Source organism: Heteronotia binoei, chromosome 1 (genome assembly GCF_032191835.1).
Source record: "Heteronotia binoei isolate CCM8104 ecotype False Entrance Well chromosome 1, APGP_CSIRO_Hbin_v1, whole genome shotgun sequence".
Classification (NCBI taxonomy): domain Eukaryota; kingdom Metazoa; phylum Chordata; class Lepidosauria; order Squamata; family Gekkonidae; genus Heteronotia; species Heteronotia binoei.
Genome location: NC_083223.1, coordinates 147,978,386 through 148,004,097, shown reverse-complemented (window position 1 = coordinate 148,004,097; position 25,712 = coordinate 147,978,386). Strand labels below are relative to the sequence as shown.

Genomic DNA, 25,712 nt, shown 5'->3' with positions numbered 1-25,712 from the left:
GAGCGAGAAGCAGATCCGGTGGGCGGGCTTCTTTTCTAAATTTGATTTCACCCTGGGGCACATCCCAGGGACGAGGAACTTCTTAGCCGATGCCCTCTCCTGCCTCCCGCAGCATGAGAGTCAGCGAGAGGAGGTGGTAGACTCTCTAATCTCACCCTCCCAAGTAGCGGCCATGGTCACCACCCAGTCCCAAAAAAAGAGAGCTGGAAGGGATCAGCCACGAGCGGATCGCCATGGAAACCGAGCGGGAGGAAAAAGACCGGCCGGAAGGGGTGCTAAAAGGGAAGGACGGGCTCTGGTATAAGGGGGAGAAACTTTACATCCCGGGGGGGCTCCGGAGGGAGATACTGCAACTTTGCCACTCTTCCAAGCTGGCCGGGCATTTCAGCTATGTAAAAACCCTGCACTTAGTCAACCGGCAGTTCTGGTGGCCGTCCCTGTGGAAGGATTTGTCCGAATTTGTAACTAGCTGCCCAGTGTGCATCATGGCTAAACGAAGGGGGGGAAGCCGCCGGGGCTCCTACACCCGATAGAGATGGCTAAGCGGCCCTGGGCGGTAGTGTCAATGGACTTCATAGTGGAACTCCCCCCCTCCCGAGGAAAAACGGTGATCCTAGTGGTGGTGGACACATTCTCAAAGCAAGTCCACTTCATCCCATGTGCTCAATTGCCCACTGCTAAAAAGTTAGCGGCCCTCTTCTTTGATCACGTGGTAAAATTACACTCGTTCCCAGATAAGGTCATTAGTGACCGCGGGCCGCAGTTCGTTGCCACCTTCTGGCGGGAGTTTTGCAAATTGGTGGGCATGGAGCAGGGTCTGAGTTCAGCCTACCACCCCCAAACGGACGGACAGACGGAGAGGGTAAACGGGGTCCTAGAGCAATACCTGAGGTGTTTCATAAATCAACGCCAGTCTGACTGGGTGGACCTCCTCCCCTTTGCAGAATACTGCTATAATAACAGTGCGCACAGCTCCACCAAAGCCTCTCCCTTCTCCACGGTATTTGGATATGAGGGGAAACCAGTCCCCCTCCTACCGGGGGGGGGGGGGAAGGTCAGGAGGTCCACTCAGCCTTTGAACAGTGGTGGCAAGGTCCGAGTCGGAGTTGGCCATCCATCCAAGAAAATCTAGAGGCTTTTTTGACAGTATGGCAAGTCTCATGTCCCCGCTTGGGATTTCAAGGCGGGGTACTCTGTGTATCTGTCAACCAAGAACCTACCTCTCTCCCAACCCTCCAGGAAACTGGCGTATAAATTTCTGGGACCCTTCAAGATCAAAAGGGTCATTAACCCAGTGACTGTAGAGTTAGCTCTACCTCCTGCCCTTGGTAAAATACACCCTGTATTTCATTGCAGCCTGCGGCGTCGAGACCCTGGTTCTTCGGACTGGCATCCTCCACCACCGGGACCCCCTCCTTTTTGGAAGGGGGAACAAGGCCTTTCGGGCCACGAGGTCCAGGACTCTGAGAACCATCCGCCTCTCCTGCGGCCACAAGTGGTGGCGGGGGCTTAGGGGGGGGCAGTATGTCAAGTCTGCTTTAACTCTGGTCAAGTCTGTGTTTCAGCTTTGGTTCAGGGGGAAGCATTCTGGGTAAAAGCCACACTGTATACCAATGCTGCTAGCTTGAACTCTCCTCTCCCCCCTCCCTTCCTTTGTTATGTAGTTTTGCTTTGAAATGGGAATATGTGAAAGAGATTATGGTGCCTTCTCAGGCTGGGCACCAGGGGAGGATCTGCCCAAGGCCACCAGGCCTGAGAACGAATTTGTAACATCAATGTGTGAATGTGCCCTGCATAGTACCCCCTCCCTAAAGAATCCCTTTGAAGTATACCTTATATGATTACACTTTGCTGTATGATCCTCAGTCTTTCAATCTCCCTGAAATCAAGAACAATGATATCAATAAACTAGAAACTTTGTATCAACAAGGCCTCGTTATTGAATCAGCCGACTTGACATACTTTGTATCCATTTTTGTATTGTACACTCTGCCCTTTCTCTTTTCTGCATAACTATAGCAATAATTTCCACCTGAGTCCAGTTTAGAACTGAAGAATTAAATTATGTGAAGAAACTGTAGGGTGGAAAGTTAAATTCCTGAGTGAAAGTATTCACTAAATTTAGGCTCACTGCTGTTCTTTGCACTGACTTTGAATTTGGCTTCTTGGTAATGGAAAAATACAGAATACCAGTACATAGGAAAACACTGACAGCTGAAAAGGCAAAGTGTTTTGCTACAGCTGGATAAGTGCTTATAAGTAAACTCTATCATGAATGTATTAGACAGTGTTGTTAAAGAAAAGTAAATGTAGACAGCTGGGAAAGAGACCAGACTCCACCTGATGTCAACCCCCCTCACTTGATGGAGAGCCACCGAGTCAGCTGAATAGAAATGAGTCACTGCTGTGCTCCTTGCTGGCTGTACCACACTCCAGCTGGCAGGCCAAGCCAGGTACCAGCAGGTATGTGCTCCTCCTCATAGGGTGAAACTGGGTAACATTGTCCCCATGCCTCTTTCCTTGAAGGCTACAGCAGGCACAGACTGGCACAACATGAAGCTGGGCACTATCATGCCACTCCTTGCTGACCAAAGCAAGCTCTCCCTCCCCAAGGGGGGACCCTCAGCCAATGGAAAAAATAGAGGCTTTGTTGTGTAGCTCCTGTGCATTTGAGAAAGTCTTGCAAAGCAAGCTGTGATGCAGAAGGAAGCAAGAGAAGGAGAAGGAAGCAAATGACAGCCAGTTGTTTGGGGGCTGTTTGGCCCCCGGGCCGCAAGTTTGACACCCCTGTACATGGGCAGATTTTTATTTATTTTCTTCTCCTCCTCCTCTCCGCCCCCCCCCCCTCAAATGGTCAATCCGCCGCACGCGAATGTTGGTACTCTAAACCCACAGGTTAAACAATAGCGTTAACTCAATGTTTGTACTTGGTGGGCTAGGGCTAATGCAGCCACGTTCGACGTATTATTATTAACGAAACCAGAGCGGGCAATTACCAGCACCTGGTATTTCAATTACCACCTGCCTGGTATTTCAGGTACTGTGACCAACAGAAGGAGCTTCCGGACGTGATAGTAGGAGCGATAATCGTAAGAGCGATAATCACAATAAACGACGGCAGAAAAGGGTGGGGCTAAGAAGATGGTTGGTTACTTCGGCAAGAGGGGACGAGGGCCATACTGCAGCGGAAAGCGGACGAATCCCAAAATTTTAAAAGTATTACAGTCATTTCTTAGGTTCCCCATTGAATGTGTGGGGAAAACCAATCCAGCGAAAGCGAGACAGTGCCGTAGACATTTGAAGGCGGTATCGCTACGGATTCGCCCGGCAGTCGGTGATATTTCCATGAAACCCGGAGTGTGCATTTTCGGTTTCCCCCTCTCTACGGTTGGCAAAGGGTGGCTGGGCTCGCTATTTCAGCTAATAGAGAAGGGCCAGTGAGGTTTGGAGGGTGAGAGCCCACGCGAGAAGAGTCGACAAGCGCCGGTCATTCTCCTGACAGTTGCAACTGCAAAGGTGTTTCCAGTCCCCCCTCGGTCTCGTGACTTCCGGGTCGGCCGTTCCTGGGGGCGGGGCTAAGCGAGTCACGGGGGTTATCTGAGGGGGGTGGCGAGCGGTTGGCGGGGGTAGGAGTTCGGGGTCCTCGGAAGCGGCCATGGAGAAGCTACGCCGGGTGCTCAGCGGGCAGGACGACGAAGAGCAAGGGCTCACGACACAGGTACGGCGTTTCTCAACCCCTCTCACTGCTTTGACTGCCTCCCTCCCGAGTAAGCCCGCAAGGGATTAGGCCGCACCATTCTGAAGGGTTCTCCCTGTGAATTATTCTTCAGCGGCCTTGGATGGGGACGCGACGCTCCCTTTCTTCGGTGCTTGAATCAATGGAAATAGAGAGTTCCGATTAAGAATACATCGACAGTTGTGAATGCCCTAATGGAGAACGGGTGTTGGAGGGTTTGGGGGATAAAGTCCCGAAAGATTTCGCACAAGAAGATTGTAGGAGCAAAGCAAACAACACATAATTGATTCCTTGAAAAGTGTCTATAAATTTATAGAAACTGGCATGCCAAATGAAGCCAGTCTTCTAGCAGTGGGGTGACTGGGGCCATTATGCCTTTAATGTTTGTTGCTAAATGGAGTTTGGTAAGCATGTTTGTGTCATCTGCATGTTTTTTCATGACATTCAAAAGTATTTGAATCTCTTTGGGTTCTAGAACTTCTGAAGACATGGGGACAAGATTACATACTAGCAGGCTGTGTTTAGTTCATCTTTTATATTACTCTGTGGGATGATTGTTGAATATTTAATGTCTTTTTTTTCTGCTGCCTATGTAAGGATAAAGATTTAGACTTGAAAAGGTAAGTTATGTGCACTGCTACATATTAAAAACTGTTGTTGGTTTGAATAGGTGAGAAGTGATTGGAAGTGGGCTGATTTGCAGAATAATGTGTGTGATTTCTGATAAAAGTTATGGGAATAGGGATGGATCAGAACTGCTGCAGATAACATTGTCTTTAGTGTGTCATGGTCCCTTCAAGGTTACAGAGTGAAAAGGGGGAGATAGACCTTTGTAATAAACCACAAGAGATACTGGAAACCAGAAGCCACACAAAAAAGGAAAAAAGGCAAACTTTGTAAAATCAAATGTTAATATATACAGTGCAAACAGTCCTTATATACATTGCATCATATAGGAACTGTTTGCACCATATACGTTTGGTTTTACACAGTTAAGGATATTTGCCCTTCAAGGTTAGACAAACAGACAGACAGCATAGTAATAATAAGGAGACATTCAAGGGGTCCAGATTTTAATCTGGTTCGATAGATAAATCATTGTAGTTGCTAGTAGACCTGTTCCTCTCTGCAGTCCTCTGGGGGCAGAAGAGCAGCATATTGGTTTATTTTCTCTTCCCATACTACTCTCTAAAACTTGATTTGAAGTGACCATGGCTTTTCCTATGAGCTCTCTCTATGTGTGCCAGGAACTTGAAGCAGAAGTAGGCTCTGTCTCTAATCTGGTGTAGTGGTGGGCTCCCCCAGTCTCTCTGAAATGAACTGAGAACTTGAGGGAGGGCAGATATCAGTTATCATGTGTTGGGAAGTTGCCAAAAAAAAGATGCTGAGTGGCTTTGAATGCCTAGTTGATTGCATTTAGGAATCCTTGGACACAACTTAGGCAGAGAAGCAGGGCTATATACAGATGGCATAATACACCTTTGTTGAAGATATTCATGAGCACTGCTTGTTCTTGTGCGTTTCCTCCATTCATGTGTGGGGCTCAACTGGTTTTAGAATCAGGCTTCACTTTCCTCTGAGATCCAAATGTAGGCACAGATTTTACTGCAAATTGGAGCTTGATTCAAGGCCTCTGAAAACTGGAAGTTCCTGTTGACTTCTATATGTGTGGAGAAAGGAGGAAGGGAACAAACTGGCACAGGAATAATGTGTGTAGTAATAGACAGGGGTCTTGTTGCATCTGAATGTGGCCAGCAATAGCATACTTGGAACACTCTGGATTCCACCACCACCTTCAAAGAAGGGAACGTAGGTTCTTGGTATGAAAGGTATCTGATGTAAACAGACTTCATGTACTGCTCCTTAACTAAATTAATATTTCTGAAAAAAAGTATACAGTGACTTATTTTATGATCAAAATATTGTCTTGATGCTCAATAATTTGTTTTATGTGGAGAATTTTCTTTTGACTAATGCTGTGTTTGGCCTAAAAGCTGAAGTATCTTGTTGATTAGGATTTACTAAATAGGAAACTACTGAAATATTTGGAGCTGTTAATGCAAGTTGTATTTCTGGATCTTGAATAGTCACTCAGTGGTTGAACATCTGCTTGGTAAGCAGAAGGTCCCAGGTTCAATCACCAACATCTCCAACTAAAAAGGATCCAGGCAAGTAGGTGTGAAAAACTTCAGTTTGAGACCCTGGAGAGCCACTGCCAGTCTGAATAGACAATACTGACTTTGATGGACCGAGGGTCTGATTCAGTATAAGGCAGCTTCATATGTTCATGTTCAACATAACAGCGGATATAGATTGTGCCTTAATATATGCATTATTTTGGGGGGGACTACTTCTGTGAGCTCTCTCCGCCCAGAACAGCATCTTGCTGGGAGGGGCGGGGTAAGAATTTTGGACTTTGATGAGAAGTGGGAGATGAAGGAGTTATGCTTCCTTGGACAGGAATATATTTGTGAAAGCTGTAGGGATTGAAAGCCAGTGTAAGCACGTGGCACTCTGCTCTCCAGCTGTCATCTGGTTAACAAACCATCCTTTGTTTATCAGTATATATTGTTTGACTGGTCCTAAAATAAAATGCTATGATCCTTGAACAGGCAAAGAGTTCTTCCTAAATGTCTTTATCATATGAAAATTGCTAACTTCTTGTCTTTTCCCCATGCAAAGGTGCTGGATTCTTCATCTCTTAGTTTTAGTACTCGAGTGAAGTGGTTCGCAATATGCTTTGCTGGTGGGATTTTGTGCTCTATCCTTGTAAGTACATAATTTGTAGAACTATATGGCTCTTTTCCTGCTTGGGTCAATGGTACAGACTGAACAGTTTGCAAGTTAAGAAAAAGTACAACCTTAACAAGACTACCACTTCAGAATGATGGGATGCCCAGACATACTTTACATTGGAATTGATGTAAAGATCAGCTAGATGACCTTTCTTAGATTTACCAGTTTCCTGTATGCAGGTAGTTAATGACATGAAGCAAGTATATTTGAGTGCTTCCCTTTAAATGTGTGTTTAAGTACACAATGTGCATATGTGTGATCTGATTGGTATGCTATATCCACAAAAAATGAGTTCACTAATAAGCTGGAACAAACTTTAACAATAAGTGATGTTAAAATATAGTCAACAAAGCATTTGTATCAATATAACAATTTAACTTAATGTTAATCCAAACCGTATGTGCATAAAGTACTGTCAAGTCATAGCTGATTTATCAGGGTTTTCAAGACAAGGAAAAAACATTTCCCCAAAAAACTTGCCTTTTGGTAGATGTTAGAAGCTGCCTAGAAGATTTCTCCAGGCAGGGAATTCCACAGTAAAGGCATGACCAGGATATGACCCAGCTGTGAGTCTTTGCCACTCTTCTTTTGTAACTGAGAAAATGCAGAGTGACCCGACTGTAAATCTTAAACGGTTTGTGGAGGTATGTATAGGAAAAGAGTTTAACTAAAGCTGACTGGTAACTGATAGAGGAAAGAAATATTAGCTGTCGTTTGGATTCTCCTGGAGTTTTGTGTACCAGATATGTACATTCTCTAATATTTTTGAAATGATGGGAGAAATCTTATTTGTAAATAAAAAAGAGATCTTTTATTTTGAGGTAACAAAAGGTTTATTGTTTGGGGGTAGAAAATGTCTGCCTACATTCAGAATATTAAGAACTGTTAGTGGATTTGTATATTGAGTTAAACTAAACAACACTGACATGTTCAGAAGTGCAGTGGTATTCCACGAATCACAGAGAGCCACATTGACATTTCTCATCAAACAGAAGAGACACAGGACTACACCCCCGCAACACACATAAACAACAATATATAACAATAATGTAACTCTTTTAATTATTATAGCAACTTCTGAGAATGTAGGATTTTGTTTCCATGCCATTTTGAACCTTAGACATCCCTTGGATAGCTGGAGTGAAGGGAAACACTTGCAAGTCAGATTACGACACAAAACAGTGTGCACAATGGTATAATCCGTTCCACCATCTGGTGTCATACAGAGATCCGTGCATCTCCACAACCTTGATAGAGTGATCGTTGAAAAGTTGTGTTATATTTTTACAATAAAGCTGTTTGTGATGGAATTTCTAAAGAAGTTGCCCACTTCCCAGGAACTTAGGGCAGGTTTCATGGGAAAAAGTGCTCATAAGAGGCACATGTGGCTCCTGTACTACTGAGTATTACCAGTGTAGTTTGACACATTCTGAACAAAACTAACAATTAAACAGTTAAATGTCTGCAGTATACACAAATTGTCTAATGTTACATTAATATCTTCATACTGTATAGTTCTCAGCATGTTGAATAACACCTCATCTTTAAAGTGTTCATTCCAAAAGAGATTATTTCATAGGACTTCTTTTCATTATTTCCCAAAATTTTCCCAGTCCTAAAACTAGAAAAGAATACTTTTCTCGAGTATTCACATCTCTACTAGATACATGTAAAAAAACCTTTATGCTTTCATGGCAGGAAACACCCATATTGGAGATACTGTTCATAGTATTCTTTTAAATAGTACTTGAGAGCTTGGAATGTTGTCATTTCAGAAATGTACCTTTTTCTTATAGTGTTACTTCAGAGTAAATGACTGTAGAAGTGTAGCGTCAACTTCATTGAATACTTTAAAATATTTATACTCTGCTTTCTATTAAACTTCCACATCTCAGCACTTCCATATTAAGCCTGCCACCACCAAATTTTTCATATCTGTTAATTAACTTTAGTACATCCAGTTGTTAGTATAGTGTTATGGTTAGTATTACATGTATGGTTAGCTTGTATGATCTGCTCTTCCGAGCACGAGGATGATCATCCTTAATGAAGACTGTATGCCCTGTTACTCAAAAGCCTTGGGTGAATTTCTATCCCCTGGAGATGTTCTCGGGTGCAGGGGGGGGGGGGTAGCCTAGGCTCTACTGTAACATATAATATAGCAATGTGTGCATTTTTATTTTAGTGAAAATTGTAATTTCCGTTTACTTCATTGAACAGTATTGACTTTATTTTGCTTAGGGGACAATAATGCTCTGGGTTCCAGTTGGTGGCATGAAACTCTTTGCCGTATTCTACACCATAGGAAACATTTGTGCATTAGCCAGGTATAGAAGAATTTCTGGTTGCTATTTTTTAAAAAACATATTGGTTATATATCTACCTCTTGAAAAGTTCTCTGAATACTCAAATATGTTGAATACTTCCAAGACTGCACATTATATCTTATTAAAATGAAAGTGAATTGTCTTGTATAGATTGCTTGATATTTGGATGTAGTTTGTAAAAACTTTCCAAAGGATAGGGACACTTAAATTCTGCATAATTACAGTATTTAAGAGAAAAATAAAGGTTATTAAATTATGATTTGACATACCAAGAAAGAAGGTAGGTTTAAAGGTTTTCTACTAGTACATATATTCCTTGAATAATAATTCATAGAAATTTGTTAATCTGATCACTAAATATATCAATTTAAAAATAAATAGTGCTCTTGTTAGGATTAGAGGCAACCCTAACATGTTTTTTGTGATATAATATAGGAATATGTACAATGAATATGCATACTTGCTTCCTGTCCAACTTCTCTCACCGTAGGCTAAACACAAAGTAATCATATACACTTGTATGCCTTTTTTGAGCATCTCAGGAGAAATAAGAAATATTTGTGCGTATTCTAGCAGCAGTTTAGCACTATAAAACCAATATCACACTTCTAGCATGAATATATGCTTTTTATTTAGTAAGCAAATGTAATAAACAAAAATTAAATCAATTACTTTGCTTCAGCTAATATAAGAATTATTTCCCCCCCCCTTTTTATTCTAAACTAGTACATGCTTCTTGATGGGTCCTGTGAAGCAGCTGAAAAAGATGTTTGAGCCCACACGATTATTGGCAACACTTGTTATGCTGGTAATTGCATTTGTTTCCTTTGCTTTTCAAACAGATAACATTAATTTTCCCTTCAGATTCCCTGGAAAGGGTGATAACTTTACTGGTTCATTCTCTGGCAGTGCTTGAAAAACTGCTTTCCTTCACCAGATTATTACCTGGCTGGCATGTGTGCGACTCTTTAGAGGTAATCTAAGAAAATAGATGTAATTCACTGGGCATGGCTGGGTTAAATATTACAATCTGAAATATAAAATATTAGCTTATAATAAAGTGCACTATATTAGGTTTATCCCAGCAGTTTTTCATTATACAGTTAGTTTAATGTGGTTCTGTTTGAAAGGGGGTTTTTTACTTATAAATATATTTGGGTTCATTAAATGCACGCTTGTGTCAGCCCCATAAATTAAACTTATTTCACAGGAAAAAAACTATTTCAAAATGTATATAGTGTGTATTTCCACCCAGATTGATTCTGTTGGGAAGTAAATTCTCCTGACTTTTTCTAACTTATTTGATTCTGTGCCTTCTTTGATATATAACACAACACTTCCATCAGCCCGTCCCTTCCTGTGCTTCAGCAGTGAAAAATACAACCTCTGTATTAGGGATTATTAGGAAAAGTGTGAAAATAAAACAGCCAATATTCTAACAACCCTATATGGACCTGTGGTGTGGCCTCGTTTGGAATACTGTGTATAGTTCTGGTCACTGTATCTCAAAAAGGAGAAAGCAGAACTGGAAAAGCTATAGAACAGGGCAACCAAGATGATTAGGGGGTTGGAGCACCTTTCCTATGGGGAAAGACTGAAGTGTCTGGGACTTTCCAGTTTAGAAAAGAGATGACTAAGGGGGGACATGATAGAGGTTTATAAAATTGAGAAAACTGACAAAGAGAAATTTCTTTCCCTCTCTGAAAATACTAGAACTTGATGGCATCCAATGAAACTGATGGACAGTAGATTCAGGACAGACAGAAATAAATACTTTACATAGATAGTGATTAAAATGTGGAGTTCACAGCCTGAGGATGTAGTGATGGACACAGGGATAGACAGCTTTAAAGGGGGATTAGATAGATTAATAAAGGATCTATCAGTGGTCTTCTAGCCATGGTGGCTAAAGGGAATATTGTAAAGTGAATTCATCCAGCTCTGAATCAACCAAGAACACTTTATTACAAGAAGAAACAATCACAAACAGCCCAGGCACTTCACTCATTATATACACTCTGGTCATGGTTAACCATGCCCCCCTAGCAGGCAGCAGTTACTCATTGGCTCAGTCCAGAATCCTTCATTTGCATCTCTTTGTTGCAAGTTGTTACATGTCTAGCACCCTGATTGGTCAATTCTTCCAAGCTTCAGGACCCTGGTTTGCAAGGAGTGCCTGTCTCAAGCTCAGGCAACAGAACCAAGTAAAATGCAATACATAACAGGGAACCTCAACGTTCAGAGGTAATCAGTCTCTGAATCCCAGTGCCAGGAGTCAGCATTAGGAGGAAGGTCTTGACCTTTATGCCCTGTTGTTGGCTCTCCAGAAGAACTGATTGGCCATTGTGTGAGACAGAATGCTGGACTAGATGGACCACTGGTCTGATCCAGCAGGGCTTTTCTTATATTCGTAATATATTCAGAAGCTTGCTTCCATGCACAGTAATACGCTTGTGCTAGCTGTTGTGTTATGTAGTTGGGCTCTTGGTTGCCTTTTTTGAGATTTTACTCATTCATAACTTGTATCTTATTTTCTTGCAATTTCAAACTGCAGAGAACTAAGTGATATAATCACAAGGTTGAATTTCAAAAAACTGATGTTTCATAACATCAGCTGTAGCTTCAGTGAAAGTCAAACAACTTTAAGTGTAAAATCAAGACTCTGGTGAAGCCAGCCATCTCAGATGTAGTTCTTTGTTTACTCTTAACTGTGTACCTACATATTCGTAATCCCAAACCCTACACAACAATCAGTTCCCTTCACTGCCAGCCTGTTCAAATAACCCAAAAATTGTTTAAATCTTTACCTGTGCCTACCGTGCCAATTTCTGAAGGGTAATTTTGATAACTGAAGCAACAGGGTGATCGTTTTAGTGGGGTGATTTCTGAGGTAATTGCCTTGTCACACATGCACTGTGTGTTCTGCATGCCTTATTAGTTTTTAAACAAATGACGGTGCATGTTGCTTTTAAGAAGATCCTAAATCACAGCCTTTCCTTGACAATGCAGGGAACTGAGGGAATTTTGGTGTTCTGCTGACAGCGTTTCCTAACAGTCACCCTGTATATTGATTGCTATTTGATATATAGATATATATATATTTTTTTTTATTTCCCCAGTTTTCTTTTATCCTAACCCTGTGTGCTGTGTTCTGGGTAAGTAATATTGGTTTAGCATTTTGGGTTTTATAAGCATGAATGGAATTGATATAAAACTGATAACAAGATTTTCCTACTGAAGTTGCATTAACCTTTTGTTTTAGGCTGGTGTAACATTGACTGCTTGCCAAGCAATTCATTTTTATGTAGTCAAACCACTGCTTTTTAGAAGAAAAACATCCTTAATTTACTACAAGGATTGTACTAATCCAGTGAAGATTTTGTATTCCCTGTGTACAGTGGTGGAAGAATAAACTTCATTGACCTTCATGGAAGTTTTTTTTTAAATTTAATGTGTTTAGAGTAAGCTGCATGTGCCACTGAAATCTATAGCTATGAAGGATATTGAATATGCAGCAATGGCATTTGTTGCTTTTAAATTAAGGATAACTGGCATCTAAAATTCATTTGTTATGCCTTAACTTTAAAAAGCACTCAAGTTCTATACATGTTTCTAATCTCCCTTTCCTTAGTGGCATAAGAAAGGGCTAGCTCTACTGTTCTGCGTATTCCAGTTCTTGGCAATGACCTGGTAAGTAGCCTTGGTAAATCTTTGTCTTGTACTGATTTTATAAATCAGATTTTATAAATCTTTCCATGTAAAATCTAGGTAGGGGACTATATTAAAAGTTATGCCAATGTAAGATATTATAGTAACCTTGTGATTAGTGCTCTATAGATGCTAAAAAATAAACTTCCAGTTCTGAATTTCAAGAAATATGGAATGTATTCCTTGCATATATTGATCAAAATTAGGCTTCAAAGCTTTAAAAACCAAAATAAAAATAAAATTAAAGTCCAAAAGGATTAAGAGACAGAATTAGCATATATTCAAAATGTTTTTGTTTTCAATGACCTAATGTCAGAAACATCAGAAATGTTAGCAATGTAAGTGTAGTTGTATGTTGACCAAAATCAAAAGTATATAAGTAATTTCCGCTTAACAGTTTAAAATCTGTTTAGCAATTTTATAGATAGAAAAATGTTTAGTTACAATTTATTAGATAATATTGATGGCATCTCTCACTTAATGATTTTTATGCTTTTCTCAGCCAAAATATGATTTGTTATGTATAAGTGAACCACTGTGGTATTTCTGTCTTATCCTACCTTTTTCTGTGTGTGCGTTTGTATTTGAATGAAAAATAAGCCTCCAATTTTTTTTAACTTCTTATAGCAAGAAGCAGAATTCACTTGATTTCCCCCTTCCTGCACTGTGAAATGTCCTGGACTCTGATTATATAACTTCTGAGTTAGCAGTAAATAAATATTAAAATGTACTATGCTTCATCAGAGGTTTTAGCCCTGGGGCGCAGTCCAAGCTCTGCTCATGACCTGAGTTTGATCTCAGCAGAAGCTGGGTTCAGGTAGCCGGCTCAAGGTTGACTCAGTTTTCCATCCTTCCTAGGTCGGTAAAATGAGTACCCAGCTTACAGGGGGGTAAAGTGTAGATGACTGGGGAACACAGTGGCAAACCACCCCGTAGAAAGTCTGCCAAGAAAACTTCCTGATGTGACGTTACCCCATGGGTCGGTAACGACTCAGTGCTTGCACAGGGGACTACCTTTACCTTTATATGCCTAATATTTAATTATACTTGTATACCTTCGTATGGAAACCAGATAATTAAGACTGAGCTAAATGTATCTTGGAGAACCAGAGTTCAGAATGACGAGATTTTCTTTCAGTATGACTGCCAGTGATCCCTGTTAGTACCTTAAACAGGATTAAGAGGTTTCCCTTTTGTGCTAGTGTTCTTAGGTATTTATTTAAGAGAATATGAACTTTCTATGTAAGATTTAGTTTTCAGGACTATTTGTATGAAATTAATGCCATTTACTAGGACACTTTATGTTAAGTGATGGCAGTCTGTTAAAACAGCAATCGGAAACAGAGGTAATAAAAGTATAATTTTATTGTTGTTCAACTAGTTTTGCTTCTGTCATACTTGCACATGTTCAGTCTGCATGCCATCTTGTGAGTGGCTGAGTAACTACTTTCAGCAGACTCCAAAATGGAGAGTGGAGTTGAGAATTTTTTTGGCTGTACACAGAGTTTTTCCAGAAGCTCTTTTATTTTGAAGAGTGTATGATTTGTATAGGTAATAGGTAATCTTCAGTTACTTTAGACGGACTTCCTAAGGCTGGATTAAAACTAATGTTTCTAACTTCTCTTTTCAGGTACAGTTTGTCATATATTCCTTATGCCAGGTGAGTCTTTTAGTTGGATTGTATTGCTTTACAAAAATAAGAGCTTATACAGTTATACCCAGCTTTTAAAATGTTTGCCCTCTTAAAAAAACAGCTCTTCATACTTTTTCTATGTAATACCTTTATAGTGTCCACGTGAATTCCAGTGCCTGAACTGTACTGTGCATAGCACACCTTAAAATCACTAAGCATTTCATTGTGCTTTCATTAGCAGAGCAGAGGTTGCATTGAAATTACTTTAACCTTGTCACTTTTTAGGCCACGTGGAACATTTTATAATATTCCTGCCCTGGCCTCAGGCTTTCATAATAATTCCTTTCCTTTTATATTTGTGGGTAGCTGTTACTTCAGAGTAATCATGCATTTAGTAAAGCTTCACAAAATGCAAGTCTTGCTGTAAGTGTACTTCAGATTACAGCCCTTAAAAAAACTTCTTAGAACTGTTGTTTGAAAATTATTGATCCTTTTGTCAAACTCCCAACAGACTTTTTTGAAATGTCAGAATTTGTACATCCAGTGGGTAGACTTTGCCATAATAGCAATAGTAATTGTGGCATTCCACACATGACTAAATGCTAATTTTGTCTTCTTTTCAAGGGATGCTATAATGAAATGCTTCACATCCTGCCTAAGTTAAAGTGAACAAACAGGAATTCTTCTGGAAGCCAACTCTACTTACCTAAGTTTACTCCAATATTTTTCAGTTCCTGAAACAGATTTCCTCCATTCACAATGTTAGCAGAATCGCTATTAAAGTCCCTGTGTGTCATGAATATCTATAATAGGCTTTAAAATTATTGTTCTCCTCACAAAATAGTCTTAAATCCATTTGGATTATGTTCTGCTAACATAACCTAAAAGTAGATAGTCTTGAAGTTTCAGGAAAACACATGTAAATACTTCGTCTTCAGTTTTCTATTTATCTTTATTGGTGCATTTGTTACATGTTTTTTCCCCCAAAGACCTTTATAATCATTGTAAATGAATTATTTTACTAAATCTATACATAATGGGACTCCTCTGTAATAGTATAGGATCGTGAATATATGGGAGTTTTTAAACATGTAAATGGTTAAACTCGTTTTAAATGTCAACTTTTGTACTGTGATACTTAAAATACACTTGAAAAATGCTTATAAGTAATATATAATTCAATAATTGTGAGAAATAAACAATTATATAAAAGAATATTCTGGATCATTCCTTTGAATAATTCCTTTGAAAAAGCTTTTTTTAGGAATAATTTAACTTTGGAATGGATGCTTATATGGATCTGCTGACTGTCCCACCTGTGCTTTACTGAAGTAGAAAAATGATGCCAGTTGTAACAGTTGATCTTCCATTATAATGTATAAATGATCTGATCCAAAAGGGTTTTGTGCAATGAGCCCTATATGCACAGCAGTCTTTTTGAAGCTCCTTGCAGCAGCCCTCCTGCTGGGCTGTGTCATGAGGTCTAGTCCTGAAGTCTGAATGACCCAAATGTTTGAGGTTAAAATTTTTAAACTTTCTATTTTTATGGGCATATCATCAGTCCTAAAGGCTAACATTGCAAACTGGCTTGTCACAACTGTTCTTGACAAGAAAAAAATGGATATTGACTAAAAACAAGTCTGTAGGAAGTACTGTTGTAAGCATGGCTGGCAGACTCATGACAGCTTTCTTTTAGTACAAGCTTATTTTCTGTTCTAATCCTTGATCTATCTGTTGTTTTCCACACTTGGTTTCTTCTCCTTGAATTTCTTGTACTCCATTTTTGACCTGTTGATTTCATTTGATCTTTATTTTCAGGTTTATGTCTGTAAGTTTCAGTGATCTTCTCTTCCTTTTTCATCTTGTGGCCAAGACTTTCTTCCACGTGGTCCCTTTATATTCTTGCTCTTCATGATGTCATCTGATCATGCTATCTTTATAATGATTCTTTCTGTTGCTTCAATGTCCAACTGCCTTTTCCTTTACATTACAACAAATTATATTTATTTTTGTTCTTTCTGTCATTATTAGTCTTCTTACTGTTTTTAGCTCTTGTGCAATGCTTAACTTTTCTTTGTACTTGCATTTTGTTGGTTGCTGTGATGTAGGTTTTTTCTTGAAAATGAAATTTGCACTTATCAGTATTTCTGAGCTCCAGATGCCTAGTCCCATACCTTCTTGACTGTAATATGCTCTGGCTAGCTGCCTCACTTTATTTTTTTTAAAGTACTATTTAAGTGAAATTGGAAGGGAAATTCAGAAGAAAAGTACTATTTTTATCATGTCCCAATTGTCTCCTTTGCAATTTGTTTACAGTATCCTAGACATAGGTTGGGTGATCCATGCTCAGCTCTAAAAATACAGAAATACCATGTTCTTCTTCAGTGTGGAAAGTAATTCAGGCTGGTTTGGTCATGCCTCCTCTCGTACCAGGCAGGGCTATGCAAATTTGTGTAGGCTGTATTGGCTCAGACTGAGGCTGACCATCCAAGTTTTAATAGGCTCAGGCATTTTGCTGGAGTGGCAGGGCTGTCCATTTTCTTGGAGACTCTTATCTTGGTATGGAAGATGGGAAAGCCCCGAAGAAAGGCCCCACTGCTGGCCAGGCATCAGAGACTGGCCAACGGCAGATAAATCTACAGTGGCACAAGCTGCTGTAAGTGCTGGCAGACCTGAAGCTTTGGGTTGTTCCACATAGAAAAAAGCCCAGGAGGGATCTACCAGGTCCAAGCCTGGCCCTGCGTTCTTTAAGTCCCTTACCTTGATGGAATGGTAGGCAGTAAGGCTTTGAGAAAGGGCCCCATTGCTGGTCTTAGAAAAAAGAGGGAGATGGTTGAGACAGGCATTGGAGACTAGCCGGTGGCAGATTCATCTGCTGTGGCATGGTCGCTGTCAGTGCTGGCAAAGCTGAAGCTTCAGGTCGTTCTACAAAGAACAGACTGTGCTGGAAAATCCTCTGGCAGAGTTCTAGCAGGTCCAAGCAACCTTGAGGAGAATGCAGCGGGTGGCCCACCCTGTACAGATTTACAGGGCCTACAGGGAGTGAGAGGATTGGAGCTAAAGAGGAGACCCTTCCTGAGATACATAGGGGCAGTGGGATAAGAACCTCATGAACAAGGGACTGATCTAAGCAGGGGCTGCAGTGCAGCAAAGAAGTTTCTCCTCCCTTGCCTTTCCCAGCAGGTTCAGCAGTCTGGAAAATTTCAAATTGGCAGCCACTCAGATTCTCTCCCCCCCCCCCCATGTTTTTTTCATCCCTTCCTCTGCAGATTAGAGGATGCAGGCCTTTAGGCTGGTCTGGGCTTCCTCCAATGCCCATATGTGTGCAACTGGGAATCATGTTGACCTTTCTGTGACTAGAAGTACCTGGCCATAAGAACATAAGAGAAGCCATGTTAGATCAGGCCAATGGCCCATCCAGTCCAACACTCTGTCACACAGTGGCAAAAAAAAAAAAATTATATACACACACACTGGCTAATAGCCTCTGATGGACCTCTGCTCCATATTTTTATCTAACCCCCTCTTGAAGGTGGCTATGCTTGTGGCCGCCACCACCTCCTGTGGCAGTGAATTCCACATGTTAATCACCCTTTGGGTGATAAAGTACTTCCTTTTATCCGTTTTAAACTGACTGCTCAGCAATTTTATAGAATGCCCACGAGTTCTTGTATTGTGAGAAAGAGAGAAAAGTACTTCTTTCTCTACTTTCTCCATCCCATGCATTTGTGGCTGGTCTCTCCCATAAGGATGCTAGCAACTGCCACTATCGGGAGCATTCAAGAGCTAGTCGAAAGAGAAGTTCCCTCACCACCTCTGTCAAGCTCAGGTTTGGAGGTGGAGGAGTGTCCTTCAGCCATAGGATCTATGGCAACAAGCTCTGATAAAAAGGAAGGGGAATAGTCAGGAACTTCGAGGTCTTTTATAGGGGGATTCGTCTAGGCCTTTCTAGCTGAAACATGTCTGAGGATTTAAAAAGAGCAGCAGAGCAGAATTTACACAGGCATGGCAGGGAGTCCTGGGTTACTGTGAATCGTGTATAGAATTTTTATATAAAATGTTTTACTGCGCCCTCTGGCGGTACCAGCACATCTAGGACATGTATTCTACCCATTCTTGAATATGTCAGATCAGCCCAAAATAAAAGCTTTTAAAACGGTTCAAAATTTAATTATCCAGCAATGTTAGTTTTGTTTTTAATGAAAGTTTAGCCGTAGTCCGTTTCACGTGGCATGACCCCAGCTGAGAAGATGGTTATCCACCGTCAGCCAGACGCCCTCACCGAAAGCCCTCTCTTCGCCCCCTGCCGCGCCCTCTCGGCTCCAAGCAGCAGCTGCCGCCGCGTGTCTCCTTCAGCCGCAGCGCCACAGACAGCGTTGGCCGCGCAGCCAGACCCAACGGAGGAGGGCTGCTAATCCCGATTCTGGGGGGGAGCGTCCTCTCCGCTCGGCCGCGCCGAGAAAAAGATGTCGCACTGAACCGCGGGAGACCGAAGGAAGAAGGGGGGCTGCAGCCATGTCCCTGCCTCCCATCGCGCCGCCGCCACCTGCTGCCGCCCCCCGCTCGCAGCCTAGGAAGCAGCAGCAACCGCAGTCGCCGCCAGCGGCGGCGCCTAGAAAAGCCCCAGCAACAGCGGCGGCCTTCACGCCCGCCAAGCCGCCGCGGAAAGGTCGAGGGCCGCCTTCGGAGCGCTCCGGCGCTTTCTCGAGTTCTTGGCCCAGCGCTTCTCTCCAGAAGCAGCTGCCGCGCAGCAGAGCCGCCCAAGGGAGCAGCAACCTCGCGCCGGCCCAGGCGGCAGCGCCGCTCTTGGGACTCCCTCCTCCGTCTCCCGCCCGGGGCCGCTCGGGCTTGGCGCTGCCGGGCTCAGGCACACGCTCCTGCGAGAGTCTCGGCGCGGCGGCGCAAGGAGGGCGCGGAGAGGCGGCGCTGCGCTTCTCGCTGAGCCTTCCCCCCGAGGCAGTGCGGGTGCTGCAGCGCCGAAGTCTGGAGAAGCAGCAGCGGCAACGAGTGCGGACCCCCAGGCACGCCTCGCCCGACGCGGCAAAGCCTCTCCTGGCGCCAGGCTCCAGCCCCGGCGGGGACTTGCGCGCCCTGCTCCAGGTCTCCCTCTTGAATGAGCGCCACCGCTACGACGACGTGGAGTACGAGGAAGAGGCGCCCGGCGCCCCCGGAGCCTGTAAGCCGCTGGACGAAGGGCTGGTGCGGAAGTGCACCGAGTGGCTGCGAGGCGTCGAGAGCGCTGCGGCCCGCGACCAAGGCAACAAGCTGGACACCCTGCCCCACTTGAGTACCCTGTGAAGGTCCCGCCGCTTCTTCCCCAGGCCCGGGCCCTTCATCACGCCGAGGCGAGACTTGCTGTCCATCCTCGCCTCTTGACCGCTGGTGGATTCCCCTCGCCTCTTTCGGGTTACAGCTGTTGCACTGACATGGAGCTTTTTTAATGCCTCTTCTGTGAATAAAGAAATAACTTAGAGCCCTGGCAAGGCAACCCTTTATAATTGGCCGCAAGGGCAGTATTTTCTTTTTCTGGCCAGAATTGCTGGGCTATATGTTTTTAATGGTCTGCAAATGGAGACTGATGGCACACCAAAGGAAATGGGCTTGCATTAGCCGCTTAGGACTCTGTAGAGTAAGATAAGGCTCATTGAAAAGCACTCTTGGGAATCCTAGAATGAGGATTTGATTCACCTTCTGAATGAGAAAACTTTCTGCTGGAGTACAGCAGAAAGAAAGAAAAGAAAAGAAAGAAATTATGCTGGAAAGGACTAACCTGCTGTAGTAGTTTTGGCAATAGGAATTGCTGAACATGGGACATGTTAGCTTTAAGAGACTGGTGAGTGAAGTTCAGCTTTTCACTCTCTCGTTTTACCACAACTCACCAAATATACATACTACACTTGGTCATCTCATTGTCTCTAAATAACTTACTATAGAAACTTTGTAAAGTCTCTTAGAGGCAGCTGAATCTGTTTTGCCACATTTCTTGTAATTTCTCCAGCCTTCCCTGGACCAGAGCCTGCAAAGTTTATAAAACAATCTTTATATTATGCAGGTATTGTTGTAATGAAAAATTAATGTACACTGCATAAGAGCTCAGTGTTAAACAGTGAAGATAAATGTTCTGGAAAAAATGGTACAGTGTAAATAAGGAAGAGCACAGTCATTTTGTAAATTTGTAGTATTTTTATTTATTTGAATAAACAGTTAAAGAGAACAGCAAGTGTCTTTGCTTTTGTTAATCATTTCATAAAGTCTTGTATGGAATAACACTGCAGCACATAAGGATACAAACTAGCAGGGCTTGTTTGTAAAAAAAGCCCAGCAGGAACTTATTTGCACATTAGGCCACACCCTCTGATGCCAAGTCTGCTGGAACTTCATTCCTGTGCATTCCTGCTCAAAAAAAGCCCTGCAGACTGGGAGAGGATTGGCTGGTGGGTGCACAAAAGTTACCTGCTTGGGGGACAGCAGTTTGTGTTCTGAAGCAGAGGGAGTCTTGAATGTGCTGTACTGTACTTGTCCGATGCAGCATCTGACTACAAGTGCATGTGTGAATTTTTCTAATTTTATTTCTCTTGTTTTAAGTATAAGGAATGTATTCACAGAATAGCATTCAGTAAAATATATAGCCCATATTCTCCAAAATTAACAACATGTTGACCAGGAGATTAAGGGCCATTCCTGAAGTTATCTGAGTGATGTACAAACTACTGCTGCTTAGCTAAAGCTCATGCTGCTTGGCATGATCAGCTGTGGGTGGGTGGGGAGTGATTGGCATGGTTTTGCCCGGTTCCCATGGCAGCACTTTCCTGTCCACATGATTCCTCCTAGCAGAAGTGGCTAGAGTGTGTGCCTCGTGGGAAAGTGGTCCATGGCTCAGGAGTGAATTGGTGTGTTAAAGATTCCATCAGTAACTAGTAAAGTTCAAAATTAAGATAATTATATAAACAAAAGTGGTGAGGAGTGAGTTTTTTGCTATTAAATTTTATGCATTCCTGTCAGACTAATGTTCCCAACAAGTCCATATCTACTCCATGAACATAATCCATGACAGGTGTTCCCAATCCTGACCAATGGGAGCTGGATCTGGAATGAAGGAGGCTTCTTAGAGCAGATGGAGCTGTGGATGACTTCAGCCTCTTCCTACTTTTAGTGTTTTGTCAGATACTGTGTATTCCTTGTGCTATTTATATGATTTTGGAGTACAAATGAGGAGCCTTGATGTTCATAAATACTAATCACTATCAACTTTTTTTTCCTTTTACCCCCATTCATCTTTTACACATCAGTAACATCACTGCATAGAGCATCAAGGTGATGTTGTCCAGCGTGGGCTCTCAGTGGCCTATGAGATAGGGCTGTAATAAGATTGGTCCAGCTGTTGTGCAACAGAGTCTCTCGGACTTGATAGGATGCAAGGAAATTCCAGAGGATTTATGGTGCAACATTAGCAAGATACATATGTAATGAAGCAGGAATGTTTTTCACCTGGTGGCTGCAGCATCCAGTGGTGATGTACTTGTCCAAATGAAACAAAGTGGGAGTCCAGTGGCACCTTTAAGACCAACGAAGTTTTATTCAACTTTGTTCTACTGTTTCAGACCAACATGGCTGCCCACTTGGATACATCTACCGGTATATGAGGCATCACAAATCAAATATCCAGATTGTACTAGTTTATTTTTTTATTTTTAAAAGTTTTATTAGTCTCAGAAAAAATAGGGGTAGGGAATAGATGGAATAGAGAGCACAACACATATTAACCTTATTCTGCATAAAGATACTTTCAAAGGGCGTTTTCGCACTGACCTTAATCGGCAGCGACGCCCCTCTTCACCGCGCCGGATCTGCGCGGATTTCGCACCAATTGCCGCGGAGCACCCGGAAGAGCCGGAAAGTCCTGCGGCTTTTGCGGCGCAAATGGAAACTGGTTTTTGGCGGTTTCCATTTGCGCCACAAAAGCCGCGGGACTTTCCGGCTCTTCCGGGTGCTCCGCGGCAATTGGTGTGAAATCCGCGCAGATCCTGCGCGGTGAAGAGGGGCGTCGCTGCCGATTAAGGTCAGTGCAAAAACGCCCAAATGCTTTCTTTACATAAATTGTCCCATATTATTATCTCTAAGGTAGACCATCAACATTTTATTATTTTATATTATAAATCTTTTGGTTAAGATATCTATTGGTTTTGACAATTCCAGTAAAGGCAATTTTGTAATGTAAAACACAGGGGGGAAAGGAGAAATAAGTTCACAGCAGAGAATCTAAAGAGTCTTGAGTATCTAACCAGGCACAGAATTTCATCCAGTATTTTCTTGCTTCTTCCTTAGATCTCCCAGCCAACAGCTGGGATAGAAAGTCCAGCTCTGCTGTTTCCAGAATTTTTCCCACCAAGTCCATTTTCGTGGGAATTTCCTGAGATTCCCATCTCTGCGCCAAGAGAATCCTGGCTGCTGTGTTGAAATGTGCCAACAAATTTCTTTGGAATAGTCCTCAGGAAATGCCTTCAATAAAAATGGTTCTGGTTTGAATTGAATCTGTGTCTTCATAATCTTCTGTAGTATTTCATGCACCATTTTCCAATAGCCCTTCACCGTCTCACATGTCCACCACATATGATAAAAAGAACCAACCCGTTTAGTGCATTTCCAACATTTGTTAGACATATTAGTATAAATCTTACACAATTTCTGTGGAGTCAAGTACCATCTATAAAATGTACAAATTTTCTTTAAAAGTTACTAACCTAGTTAATTTAACATTGAACTTCCACAGTCTCTCCCATTCTTCTAATGTGATATTGTGACCAAAGTTTTTCACCCATTGAGCCATACAACCTTTTACAATTTTGTCTTGTGTCTTCATCTGAAGTAGATATGCATATAATTTGGAGATTAGCTTTTCTTGTGGACCTAAAAGTATTTTATCAAATGGGTATTGTTCTGTATTGAAACCTGTCGTCTTGTCTTTGGCATACCTAGATTCAACTTGCATTCTCAAGCACCAGTTCATTTTGAGGTCCATATTTTCCAACTCTTCTCTGGTTTTCAACTGATTATCTTTTCCCAACAAGTCATCATATCTATAATTCTGATTTGGTTTTAGAAGATTTGGATGAGTAAATGCTTCTACTGGAGAGACCTATTTTGGAATTCTTTGATAAATTCTGATTTTTAACCATGACCACTTGTGCTACAAGGATTTTCAAAACCAATGGTTCTTAAAATAGGAATGGCCTTCAAGTCTTTGACACCATAGATACGCTTGCCACCCCATAGTGAGACCTATGTCCCTCTAAAAACAATTGTCTCTTATCATTCAATAGTATCCAATCTCTTACCCACAAAAACACAGAAGCTTTGTAATGCAATTGCAGTCTGGAAGGCCCATAGCTGCTCTTAATTTGGAATCTTACAATATCTTTAGTTTGATTCTAGGTTTTTTGCCTTGCCAAACATATTTGGAGACCACCTTGTTCAATTCTTGAAAATATCCACTATTTAAAAATACTGGAATAGTTTGAAACAAAAATAATAGCCTTGGAAGGATATTCATCTTTATTAAGGCAATTCTTCCCATTAAGGATAGGTTCAAGTCATGCCATTTTTCCAAGTCTTTTTTAATTTCTTTAAGTAGTTTATCATAATTGTCTGTTTTGAAATTGCTACACTTATTTGAAATAAGGACACCTAGATATTTGATTCTTTTCTCATACAAAACCACTGATTTTTGCTAAAGAGATTGAATTTGTTCCATCGTCATATTCTTTGTCAAAAATTTTATTTTGTGGTAATTGATCTTCAATTCTGCCCAGTAACCAAATTGTTTGATCTTGTTTATAAGACAATCTATTTGTTGCTCTAGTATAAAAACTAGGTCATCTGCAAAGGCTCTCAGTTTATACTATTCATCTTTTATCACTGCTCCCTTGATACTTGTATCTTCCCTTATTCGGTTATTCAGTACCTCTAGAGATAAAATAAAAAGTAAAGGTGACAATGGACAGCCTTGTCTTGTACCTTTTTGAATATTAATTGCATCTGTTAATTCGCCGTTCACTGTCACCCTTGCACTTTGAAAAGAATATATTGCTTCTACTGCTCTCAAAAAGTTTTCACCACATTCCATACCTTTCAGTCGCTGTAACATAAATTGCCAACGAACATTATCGAAGGCCTTCTCAGCATCCAAACAAAAATTAGAGCCAAACAAAAATTAGAGCCAATTGTTTCTCTGAATGAGTTTCATAATATTCCAAGATATTGCAAACTGTTCTGACATTATCTTTCAGGTATCTTCTAGGAAGGAACCCTGCTTGGTCATAATGTATTGAAGACTGTAAAACTTTCTTCAAATGTTGTGCCAATCTCTCGGCTTGGCTTCGCGAACGAAGATTTAAGAAGGGTGCAATAGTCCACGTCTGCTGCAGGCTCGCTGGTGGCTGACAAGACCAATGCGGGACAGGCAGGTCCGGCCACAGTGGCTGCAGGGAAAAGTCTGATTTGGGGTTGGTGCTGTAGCAGTGCGATTCTTCCTCAATCTCCTTTTGTCCTCAAGACCAGCTATGCGTGCGTTCTCAAAGGAAGAGACAGCATGGTGGATGGTGTGCCTCCATGCTTTGCGATCTGAGGCTAGGTCAGACCACTGGTGATGGTTGATGCGACAGGTGCCAAGGGATTTCTTCAAGGAGTCCTTGTACCTCTTCTTTGGTGCCCCTCTATTTTGATGGCCAGTGGAGAGTTCGCCATACAGGGCAATCTTGGGAAGGTGGTGGCTTTCCATCCTAGAAATATGCCCAGCGCAGCTGCGTCTTCAGCAGCAGTGCCTCGATGCTGGTAACCTCCGCCCGCTTGAGGACTTCAGTGTTGGTCACAAAGTCACTCCAGTGGATGTTGAGGATGGTGCGAAGGCAGCGCTGATGAAAGTGCTCGAGGAGTTGCAGGTGATGACGGTATAAAACCCACAATTCGGAGCCGTAGATGAGGGTTGTCATCACAACCGCTTTGTAAACATTGATCTTTGTGCCTTTTTTCAGATGCTTGTTGCTCCACACTCTTTTGTGCAGTCGGCCAAATGCACGGTTTGCCTTTGCCAGCCTGTTGTCAATCTCCTTGTCGATCTTGGCATCTGAGGAGATGATGCACTCTAGGTAGCTGAACTGCTGGACTGTCTTCAGAACTGATTCACCCACAGTGATGCAGGGAGGGTGATAATCTTCCTGGGGTGCAGGCTGGTGGAGAACTTCTGTCTTCTTCAGACTAACTTCTAGGCCAAATAGCTTGGCAGCCTCTGCAAAGCAGGACGTCATATGCTGCAGAGCTGATACTGAGTGGGAGACGAGTGCAGCATCATCAGCAAACAGTAGCTCTCGGATGAGTTTTTCCATTGTCTTGGAGTGGGCCTTTAGTCGCCTCAGGTTGAACAGGCTGCCATCGGTGCGATAGCGGATGTAGACACCATCGTCATCATCTAGATCTACTGCGGCTTTTTGAAGCATCATGCTAAAGAAGATCGTAA

The 25,712-nt window shown here is 42.0% G+C and overlaps 2 protein-coding genes across 2 annotated transcripts; both read left to right on the top strand.

Annotated features, from left to right (window-relative positions):
- The first annotated feature begins 3,119 nt into the window (after nt 1-3,119).
- SFT2D1 (SFT2 domain containing 1) lies at nt 3,120-15,415 on the top strand. The gene is made up of 8 exons (XM_060242123.1): nt 3,120-3,718; nt 6,419-6,505; nt 8,774-8,859; nt 9,586-9,667; nt 11,979-12,014; nt 12,491-12,549; nt 14,198-14,227; nt 14,825-15,415. Exons 1-8 carry the CDS (start codon nt 3,656-3,658, stop codon nt 14,862-14,864), a joined length of 483 nt encoding a protein of 160 aa, XP_060098106.1. The 5' UTR covers nt 3,120-3,655; the 3' UTR covers nt 14,865-15,415.
- A 3,300-nt stretch (nt 15,416-18,715) lies between these two features.
- PRR18 (proline rich 18) lies at nt 18,716-20,414 on the top strand. Its single transcript, XM_060259080.1, has one exon. It carries the CDS (start codon nt 18,716-18,718, stop codon nt 19,496-19,498), a length of 783 nt encoding a protein of 260 aa, XP_060115063.1. The 3' UTR covers nt 19,499-20,414.
- The last annotated feature ends 5,298 nt before the right edge of the window (nt 20,415-25,712 follow it).

Bases quoted from the DNA above. Each gene is read 5' to 3' on its own strand.
- SFT2D1 (XM_060242123.1), top strand. From the start codon at position 3,656: ATGGAGAAGCTACGCCGGGTGCTCAGCGGGCAGGACGACGAAGAGCAA. The intron at 8,860-9,585 runs GTATAGAAGAAT...ATTCTAAACTAG, and splicing joins AACATTTGTGCATTAGCCAG to TACATGCTTCTTGATGGGTC. The intron at 12,550-14,197 runs GTAAGTAGCCTT...TTCTCTTTTCAG, and splicing joins CAGTTCTTGGCAATGACCTG to GTACAGTTTGTCATATATTC.
- PRR18 (XM_060259080.1), top strand. From the start codon at position 18,716: ATGTCCCTGCCTCCCATCGCGCCGCCGCCACCTGCTGCCGCCCCCCGC.